Source organism: Chrysochloris asiatica, unplaced genomic scaffold, assembly GCF_000296735.1.
Source record: "Chrysochloris asiatica unplaced genomic scaffold, ChrAsi1.0 scaffold00017, whole genome shotgun sequence".
Taxonomy (NCBI): Eukaryota; Metazoa; Chordata; class Mammalia; order Afrosoricida; family Chrysochloridae; genus Chrysochloris; species Chrysochloris asiatica.
In genome coordinates this window covers 28,860,123-28,870,713 of record NW_006408535.1, presented here as the reverse complement: position 1 = coordinate 28,870,713, position 10,591 = coordinate 28,860,123, and the positions used below count along the sequence as shown (strand labels likewise).

The 10,591-nt window shown below is 40.4% G+C and overlaps 1 protein-coding gene across 1 annotated transcript; it reads left to right on the top strand.

Moving 5' to 3' along the window:
- The first annotated feature begins 1,514 nt into the window (after positions 1-1,514).
- NGDN (neuroguidin, EIF4E binding protein) lies at positions 1,515-10,116 on the top strand. The gene is made up of 11 exons (XM_006835425.1): positions 1,515-1,545; positions 1,904-1,963; positions 2,854-2,925; positions 7,150-7,287; positions 7,541-7,625; positions 7,708-7,760; positions 8,021-8,144; positions 8,233-8,401; positions 9,166-9,322; positions 9,466-9,523; positions 9,960-10,116. Exons 1-11 carry the CDS (start codon positions 1,534-1,536, stop codon positions 9,977-9,979), a joined length of 948 nt encoding a protein of 315 aa, XP_006835488.1. The 5' UTR covers positions 1,515-1,533; the 3' UTR covers positions 9,980-10,116.
- Positions 10,117-10,591: the final 475 nt, after the last annotated feature.

The window sequence follows — 10,591 nt, the reverse complement described above, 5'->3', positions numbered from 1 at the left end:
TGAGCAAAATGAAGTCTTGGACAATTTCAATCTTCTCTCCATTTATATGGAGGTTGTTTATTGGTCCAGTGGTGAGGATTTTTGTTTTCTTTACATTGAGATGCAACCCATACGGAAGGCTGTGAACGTTGATATTCATGAGTGAGTATTTTAAGTCTTCTTTGCTTTCAGCAAGCAAGGTTGTATCACCTGCATATCGCAAGTTCTTAATGAGTCTTTCTCCAATCCTGATGCCACATTTTTCTTCATATAATTCAGTTTTTCGAATTATTTGCTCCACATACAGATTGAATAAGTATGGTGTGTGTAGTATTTCACCATGCCATGTGAACTTCCAGAATCACAGCAACACGCAAGCCCACAGTACACAAACTAACAAATGAGTGGTGGAGTGGTTGTACCTACCTATGTGTTATATACATATTGTGGCACATGAAGCCTTTCAGTGTTTATTTAAGGGCAAAAACAGGGATCAATCTAACTTACTACATCAGGCTGTAAATTCACGTATTTTGAAGTACACAGAGAAGTAGAGGTGTGGCATAGTGAAATGTGTACACACAGTAAAGGTTTGAACCAAGTTCTGCTGTGGACCTGTGTGACCACAGGTAAGTCATGTAAGTCTTAACTGGTTTTCTCATTTGTAACACTTCGAAGTTTCCATACTGGCAGGAGTGTTGGCAGGGTACATTTAGGGGCTTTCCCTTTGAGCACAGTGAGGGAGGCTGTCCCCGCGGTCAGTTTTTAAAAGCTAGTTCTGAATTTCTCTGGCTCAACTACCTTATTTATAGAAGGCGCACGGAGCTGACTGACTTCGTCATGGTCACATAAGAGTACTGTCAGAGACGATCCCAGGGCTAGGGGGCCCGTGATGATTGTCTCGCAGCTCACGTTCAAGGAGCACAGCCCGCAATGGCGGCCGGCTCCTCAGCATCGCCTCCACAAACGTCAGTCGAAGCCCGCCATCTACCGGGTAGGTCAGGCAATGCAAACAAGGCAAGGAGGGAAAAGCTTCTGGGATCTGCAACATCCGGAATTTAATAGGCTCTCAATTAGCTCACCTAACTCCTTTTCCATTGGACTATTCCAACTGTCAATCAGTCATTTATCACGTGTTTATTGGCTTATCTTCAATCAGTCGGCTCAATCGACTAATCACATGCTTCTTTCCAAAAACAGCTTTACGTCATCAGGTGAGGCTGACGAGTTTAGCCCGTTCCTATTGGTTGGATTCTGCCCTTTTTCTCCTTCATCCTGTTCGTGGCGGAAATGAGTGAGCCCCTATTCCTATTGGCTTACGTTTGCAGCTTGTTAAGTGCCGTTGTGTCGGTTCCGACTCGTAGGGTTTCTGAGAAGCGGCTGGTGGGTTTGAACCGCCGACCTTGAGGCTCAAAGCAGCCTCCTTACAGTCCAGTCCATTGCTTATCCTACAGCGCCACAGGACGTCAGGTGTGCAGATAGTGGTTCTCCATCAATTAAGTAAGCAAGTGTCACTCCGGAAGTACGGTACCGGAAGAGGCGGGGTTTGCGAAGATGGCGGCGCGGGTATGTATCGTGTGGTATCTTCCTCGGGTTGCCATTGTGGACGTTTTCTTTCACCTTAGCTGCTCGAGGCATCGCGGAACCGACTGTTGCCGGGAGTGAAGGGTGGTGATGAAGAGAAGGGCGGCCTCCGTGGACCAGTGGGGCAAAAGCAGCAGTATGAAGGCTTGGGGCTGGAGTTCCCTCTCCACTCCTGAGGGGCAAACCCGCTTTTATGCTAGGTCGAGCTTGCATCGGAGGGAAAGAGCTAGAAGTCTGGGTTGTGTGAGAGTATTTCCCACCCCCCCAGAGTTCCGTTTTCTGATAATCTTACAGCAAGATTGATGTTTCTTTACCCTCCCCCCTCCTTGCCCTACTGTAGGATGTGCTAGAGTCAGACCTGCCAAATGCCGTGACACTTTTGAAAAACCTCCAGGAGCAGGTGAGTAGCGTCTTAGGGCTAGAATAGGCACTTACGGGTTGTTTCTGTGGGCCCCACCCTCAAACTCTAGTTATTTGTGGGACAGATATTTGAATGCTAGCAAAAACCGTAAGAGTGAAAAATGTTTTCAGACTAGATTCCAAAGTAATTGATTTCTGCATCCGAAGGAACGCTTGGACACTTTAAAAGAACCCCCCAGAAATCATAATAATCCATTTTTTTTGTTTTTGTGACTAAAGAACGGATGGACAAAGTGACACGTTTTGCCGTTTGAGTGACCATTTAATTAGTATATTTGTAATGTGGCGTTGTAAGTTAATGCGCCAGACTGCAAAGCTGTTTGAAATGCAAGGTCCGTGGTTCAAGCTCTCGAGCTGCTCCTCAGAAGCCCTATACAGGGTCCCTATGGGTCGGAATCAACTCTATGCCACTTAACAACAACAAATATACATATATTTGTAAGTTCAACCAGTACAGATAAATTTACAGTCCCAGTCCCCTCCCAGCCCCCATGACCCTGGTCTCCATTCCCTTCCCAAAGTTTGGTAAAGATGATCTCTTCTTTATCTTGAAGATTTTTCTCTGTAAGGTGAAGACCATACCTCCTTTCTTGTTGTGAAGTGCTGTCAAGTTGGTTCTGACCCATAGCGACCCTGTATAGGGTTTCCAAGAAACAGCTGGTGGGTTTGCACAGCTCACCTTGTGGTTCCAACTGACCTTTCAGTCCAGCGTATTATCATCTCCAACAGGGAGCCTCAGTATCCCATAACTGAGAAGATGGTAATATTGTAGTATTTTAGGTATTTTTTGGTGGCACTGTAAAACTTCTGCCCCTTAGCTTCCAACACACTGTTTTCTACAAATACAACTTGTATTTGGCCTCATATCAGGTGATGGCTGTAACGGCACAAGTGCAAGCTCTGACAAAAAAAGTTCAAGCTGGAGCTTTTCCTACAGAGAAGGTAAGACATATTTGAAGTGTAAGTATCACATAATTTGATGTTTTTGCTAGATCTTTCATTGTAGATGTAGAGTCTAGTAGGAAGCCAGATAGATGCAATAGTGGTCATGTTGCAGGATTATAGCAGGTGCTGTAAGAGTTGAGGAGCGTGATTAACTGCTACAAGAGCTGAGTGAGTAAGGAAAGACTTCTCGGAGGAGATGACACAATTTTGAAGAATAAATAGGAATCAGGGAGAGAAAGAAGCAACACAGACAAAGGCCTGAAAACGTGAAATTCTGGGAAAGGAATTTAGTCATTTAATGTGGTTGGATTGTACATTTTGCATGTGTGGGGTGGTAGGAAATATCTGGATAAGTAGTCATTCTGTGAAGAGCCTTGTAGGCCAACTGAGGAGTTACTGTGATAGTTCATCAAATCTAAGATGCCATTGTTTGTTTGTTATTCTGTGGTGTTTAATGTGTTGCTGTCATGCCAAAAGCTATTCCACTAGCACCTCAAACATCAGCAAGGTCTCACAGGATGGACAGGTGGCATTGGCACTTCCAGATTAAAACAGACTAAGAAGAAAGGTCTGACAATTTCTGAAAATTAGCCAATGAAAACCCTATGATTCACAGTATTGTTTGATTTAGTGCTAGAAGATGAGCTCTCTAGGTGGGAAGGTCGCAATAATGGACTAAGATATACCAATGGTTATGAAGATGGCACAGGCACTGTTTTGTTCTGTTATACATAAGGTTACAAGGAGTCAGTGCCATCTTGTCTTGCTGCTCTCAACAGTAACAAGAGGGTGCTATTAACTGCAGATGTATCACTTGTTTTTGTACAAAGCAAAAATGATGTCTATCAATCTATGATATAATACCATTGGTTGAAAGATGTGTTCAGATTTTGTGTTATGAAGTGCTATGAAGTCAGTTCTGACACATAGCGATCCTGTATAGGGTTTCCAAGGAGTAGCTGGTGGGTTTGAACCACTGACCTTGTGGTTAGCAGTCCAGTGCTTATCCTACAGCACCACACCAAGAATCTGTTTTCAGATTTTAGAGATGTTAAAATATGAAAATGGTGTGCATCTTAGAATTGAAATATAGTAGTTGTCAAGTTGCAGTCTTGTAGAATGTTCTCGGGAATCATTATGGAAAGAAGACTGGATACCTAACCCCTAATCTCTGCTTGGATTGGAAAAATTCTGGTGTTATCTTTTTAATATGAGAGCAAATAAAAAATGTATCCTTATTCCTATTAGGATTCAAGTTCATATATGGATGGGTTTATTCCAAATAAAGCATGTTTAGATGTTTCTGAGATCAGTAGATGTCTTCAGACAAGTTCTCTTAATAATAAGCTTCTCTTGGTCTCGTTGTTAAGTGCCATCAAGTTGGTTCCAACTCATAGCAACTCTGTATAGGGTTTCTAAGGAGGGGCTCATGGTTTGAACTGCCAACCTTGTGGTTAGTTGTTGTTGTTGTTGTTAAGTGCCATCGAGTCGGGTCCGACCCATAGCGACCCTGTACAGGGTTTCCGAGGGTTAGTAGTCACATGCTTATTGTATAGAGCCGCACCAGGACTTACTAGAGTGCCTTCAAAAAATGATCTAATCAAAGCAGGGGCTTCCGAGGGATCTGTTGGGCCAGTTAATTTTGAGACATAGAGGTCAGCTTAGAAGGTTATGGCAGCTGTATTTTGGGATCCTAAAGGGGTAGTCTTGATAGCTTTTCTCAAGGCACAGAATGATCACAGAGGCTTAAGTTTTTTAAGAAAACTGAAAAGTATACAAAGACTTTCATTATTATATCATTCCTGAACATTCTTTGAGGGGAGCAAGGGGTGCCCTATGAAAATTTTGTTGGGAAACCATACCGCATTCACCCTTCAGCCCCTGATCTTGCCCCTTCAGACTTCTTTTTGTTCCCCAAACTCAAAAAGGAACACAGTTTGAATCCCTAGAGAATACCCTAACTGCCATTTTGACGTGTAAATCGAGAAATGCAGACTGTTTCAGGAATAGGTTAGAGGGATGGAAGCACGACCTTCAGAAGTGATAAACCTAGATGAGAAACAAAAGCTTTGCATTTTGATATTTTGATAAAGATGGTTGTGTTTTTGCATCAATACATTTTGGCTTACCCTCATATATTGAGCTTTTGTCCCAAGATACTTAAATAGAACAAGCCAAATCAGTGTGCTAGGTTAATATGAATCAGTGGGAGAATTATACTTTAAAAAGATTGCTGCATGTTTAACATTTTATTTTTTCTCTTCATGCACTTTATTAACATATTTAAATACATTTTATTGATATTTTTATCTTTTTCATATGTTTGAAACCTACTTTGAACTTAAAATAATTAAACATGGCAGAACAGCCTTCTCAAATTCTTAACTCTCTTTGTTCTGGGTACCATGCTTTGATCCACTTCAGTACCTTTGTTTAGATGAACTGCTAGTGTGCATCTTATTACTACGTGTTGTTGTCAAGTGCCATCAAGTCAGTTCCAACTCACAGCGACCCTGTATAGGATTTCCAAGGAGCAGCTGGTGAGTTTGAATCGGTGACCTTGTGGTTCAAACGACCTTGCCGTCCAGTGCTTATCCTACAGTGCCACACCAGGACTCCATATTACTACATATTAGTTTGTTAATTTCATGGCCAAAGACATTTATAGGTACTTTGTTGTTATTTGATATATAGTCTATTCTGACTCAGCAACCCCATGTGCACAAAGTAGAATTTCTATGGCCTTTCAAGAAGCATATCTCTAAGTCTGTCTTCCAAGGCACCTTTTGATTCATAGTCAAGTGCTTAGCTGTTTGCACCACCCAGGAATTATTTCTTGATGCTTTGTAGCCTAAAAAGTGCATTTATTTTATGTCTTTGACTCTCATAATTACTCATTGACTCAAGAAGGAAATGCTATTTATATTTTACAGATGAGGAAATTGAAGTCACATAATTAAGTGACTTAACCAGTATTTGACTACTAAATGCCTAATTCAAAACTTAAACCTAAGTTATTTGACTTTAATTCTTTTGCTCATTCTCTTATACCACACTAGTGCTGATCTCAAAGCTTAGAGTGTTGGTTTAAAAAATACCTAAAGTTTTGTGTTGGAGTCAGATGGAATTTGAGTCCCAGCTCTGCACCTGTCGTTGTAATATTGGGCAAAGTATGAGGGGGCTTCAAAAAGTTCATGGAAAAATAGAATTAAAAGATAACTGTGAATTTCTTCCATGAGCTTTTTGAAACTGTCTCATATTTAATCTGGCTGAAATAGGTCTTTCCAAGGCTGTGGATGTTATTAGTAACTCAGTGCCCACAAATGATGTCAATTTAAAAAAAATAAGACTTGTATAATATTTGTTTAATTTTGGGGGGCCTGTAAGTGTAATACTTTTGGAAACTTTAGAAACACATAAAAACACAAAGAAGAAAATTTTAAATCAGTTTTAATCATCACTCCAGATTGACACTGGGTACAGTTTTTGGAGAGGTTTTTATTATAAAAGTAATATATGTCAGACGTAAAAAATTTTTTTGAAAATCAGTATAGGCACTCATTCTTTCCTTTCCTCATCTCACTTTCCAGAGACAACAGCTGTAAATTGAGTGCTATCTTCCAGATATTTTTTTTGCATATAAAAATGTGTTCATATTACATTCCCCACTATAATTGAGACCATGTAATGCACACTTTCTGCAATTTGCACTGACATGGATTTAATTCCATGTCAGTACATACTGATAGTTGTTTTTACTTGTATTTACAATTCCACTGTATGGGGATAAAGCCAGTAATTAGTTGTTTTGATTATATTAGTTTAAAGGTGCGCAGTATCTGGAAACATTTTTGGTTGTCACAACTGGGGGATCAGCTAGTGGTGGATAGAGGCCAAGGGTGCTGCTGAACATCCTATAATGCCCAGAACAACCTCCCACAACAAAGAATTATCTGGCCACAAATGTCATTAGCTCTGATGCTGATTTTATTGGTTTTTCTGCCCTGGTTGTCTTCCAGTAAATCTCAGTGCTGTGCTTAATGTTAACATAACTTTCTGTTGGCATCTTATATACAGCTTCTTTCTTGAGACTACTTTGGGTACCTTGTGTGAACCAAATGGAGAAATCTTGAACTTGGGAAAAAAAGACATCATATACCCCATTTTTTCCTCCAGAATCTCTCCAAAATTGGATCTATGTTTCTCTTATGTTCACCTCAGGGTCTCAGCTTTTTGGAAGTGAAAGACCAGTTGCTGCTCATGTACCTTATGGATTTGAGCCATCTCATCCTAGACAAAGCCTCAGGAGGGTCTCTTCAGGGACATGCTGCAGTTTTGAGACTGATAGAGATTCGCACGGTATGAAGCATTTAGCATCTTGGAGTTCCAAGTTTCAGAATCCTGAGCTACGGTATTGCCACACAATAACGCTCATTTTAAATGGATGTTCTCATGGTTAAGTGAGGAAACCAAATGAAAAGAGTGCTTTTGTCTTTGTATGCTTTACTTTGTTCATATTTTAGCTGTTTTATATAACATATGAATATAGGTACCTTGGTGTGTGATTAATTTTGGGAAGGGAATGTAATCCTATTTTATGACTGTCTTACAGGTTTTAGAAAAGATTCGTCCCTTGGACCAGAAACTGAAATATCAAATTGACAAATTGGTCAAGACTGCAGTGACAGGCAGCCTTAGTAAGTGGGGGAAGCTACAAGCTATAAAGTAGAAACCATCAGAGAGTTCAAAACCTTATCAAACCTGGGTTTTTTATTTCAGGTGAGAATGACCCACTTCGCTTTAAGCCTCATCCTGCCAATATGATGAGCAAGGTAAGGGATTGTATTATGCTCTGGATTTCCACGAAGACTTGAAACCCAGAAACCCAAATGAGCCTCAGAGTGACCCAGGATCTCCTGGGGTTCTTGTATTGCTGTTGATTCTCAGTGTGCCTCTTACAGTGGTTGAGTGTGAGATTCCCTTTGCTCTCTCTGTTATGTCCCCACTTTTCCAGGATACCTTACCTGTGTTTTTTCTTCTTTGCCTTAAAAATACTTCTTATATTTGAGGACATTGTGGTTTTTTTTTGTAGTTGAGCTCAGAGGATGAGGAGGAAGATGAAGCAGAGGAAGGCCAGTCTGAGGTCTCAGGGAAAAAGTCTGTAAAAGGAGCATCTAAGAAATACGTTCCACCACGCTTGGTTCCAGTACATTATGGTATAAACTGGCTACTGCCTCCTCAGCATTAATGGTTTCTCCTCTTTTCTCTGTTTTGGGATAACTGCTGCTGGTTTTTATCATGTAGATGAAACAGAAGCTGAACGAGAGAAGAAGCGTCTTGAACGAGCCAAGAAACGGGCATTGAGCAGCTCTGTCATTCGGGAACTAAAGGAGCAGTACTCTGATGCTCCAGAGGAAATCCGTGATGCTCGGCATCCTCATATCACACGCCAGAGTCAGGAGGATCAACACAGGTCTGAATCCTATTTCTAGACTGTGGAGACCTGTCCTTGTGCTTTGGATGAGTATAGTTAAGTCTAACACCAAGAGAACAACCACTCATATAGGAAGTGTTGTAGAAAACTTGGGATGATAGTTTTTAAGAATTTAGGGCTTTGAAAGTACAGAATGGTAATTAGAAAAACTATCTTTGATTTTGCTTTTTCAACTGTTTAGACTGAGGTGCTACCATCTGAAGTAAATTATATATAAAAAATATATAGTTTCCCTAGAAGGGTTTCAAAATTCTGTACTTCACTGTCATAAGTTTCACTTTTGTGGAGAAGGCAGTAAAGGCAGGTTTTTAGAACAGCTTTGAAAGTGCTAGATAAGTTCATGAAGAAAAGTAGAACAGCAGTTGTAACTTGAATACAGACTCATCAACTTTGTTCACATAGCAATTTCTACAGTTGATAGATTTAGTTAAAAGGGCACATTTAGGTAATCCTGTGTTACAGAGCTGAAGTATAAGAATTTCCTGATAATAATATTTTTTAAATTTCCTTTGGATGAACTATGAGTTCATCTCTAAGAAGGAAGGATGTCCTAGCATAGAATATTTCATTGAGGAAGCATGGTGCTGAGTACTGTGTATGTTCTTAATAAGTAATCTGTTAACATGCTATGATATTTTTTGGAAAGTATCTGAACAGGGGTAAGTACCTGGGCCCAAATTCTTGGCTTTGGTTTTGTGTCTTCGTCATCTGACCCTGCTGGAAACATTGTCTTCCTCTGGCAGGATTAATTATGAGGAGAGCATGATGGTACGTCTAAGTGTCAGTAAGCGAGAGAAAGGGCGACGAAAACGAGCAGATATCATGAGCTCACAACTTCACTCCCTGACGCACTTCAGTGACATCAGTGCTTTGACAGGAGGAACCCCTCATCTTGATGAGGTGAGATTGAGATATAGGGTGGAAGGGGACCTTCATTCCCTCAATCACACATAATGTGAGTCTTGTTGGATTGAGGAACTTGGGAAGCGATGATGATACTTAGAAGTGCACTGCCATTCCTCCCCTTCTCCATTTGTCTTCAGGACCAGAATCCTGTTAAGAAACGGAAGAAGGTGTCTAAGAAAGGCCGGAAGAAAAGAGGTCAGTGAAAGGCTAGAACTTAGGAGATCAAGTGTAGAGTGAGATGCCAACTCACTAGATATGTCAGCCTGGGTCCACCAATCTCTACGGTATCTTCTATAGTGGACACAAGTCTTTTTAGATGGGCTTTTTAAATTCTTTGCAAAACTGGAAATTAGCATCAATCACAAAAGGGATGTCTGGATCCCATTTCTAAGTTCCCACAGCTCCTGTTTAGGTGTCCCTGAATAGAGCTAGAAAGTGTCACTTAAAGGAACTATTATCCCATTTCATTTTGATTCCTACTTCTTACCTTTAGTCTTGGGAGGATGTAAAGAGTACCACCCAGGGGACCCACTCCTGCTGATCCCATCTCTCCAGATGGCCTTTTATTCCCCCTGTCCCTTCAGCTTTTTCACCTGTCCTTTGCCTTATTCTTGGTTTCCCTTCCTTTCAGGTTTTCGGAGGAGGCGATGATTATGGGTGTACATATTTATATATTTTTGTCATCCTGGGAGACTTCTAATTTCACTGTATGTAGATTTTTGTTTTTGGAATTCGTTGATTATTTGGCCATGTGGAAAGATCTTGATTAATAAAATTGATCTTACTTACTAATTAAAGCCCCCTTCACACATGTTTTGAATGAATGGATTCGTTGGGTGTGGGACACTTTCAGTGAAAGGGAGAGATGAGATTTTCTTGCAATTGAGAAAAGGTTGGTTTTATATATTTACTTCCTTGAGAGAATATATTTTCCCAGAACCTAAAAATTGGTTATCTTATAAAAATATTGAGAGATTGGAGTAGTATAATCAACTCTTCCAACCCATGTTTCCCCAACTTCCTATATGATTTGTTATTGTCTTAATATATGAACTATATAGATTTTAAGCTTCATTTTGTCTAATTTAGCTAGGGCTGCTATAACAGAAATATATGCTATAACAAGTAGATGGCTCTAACAAACATTTTTCTCACAGTTGAGGAGGCTAGAAGTCTGAATTCATGGTGAAAGCATTCTCTTGTCGTCTCTGGAGGAAAATCTTTCTTTGTTTCTTCTGCTTCCTAGTTGCTTAGAGATCTCCT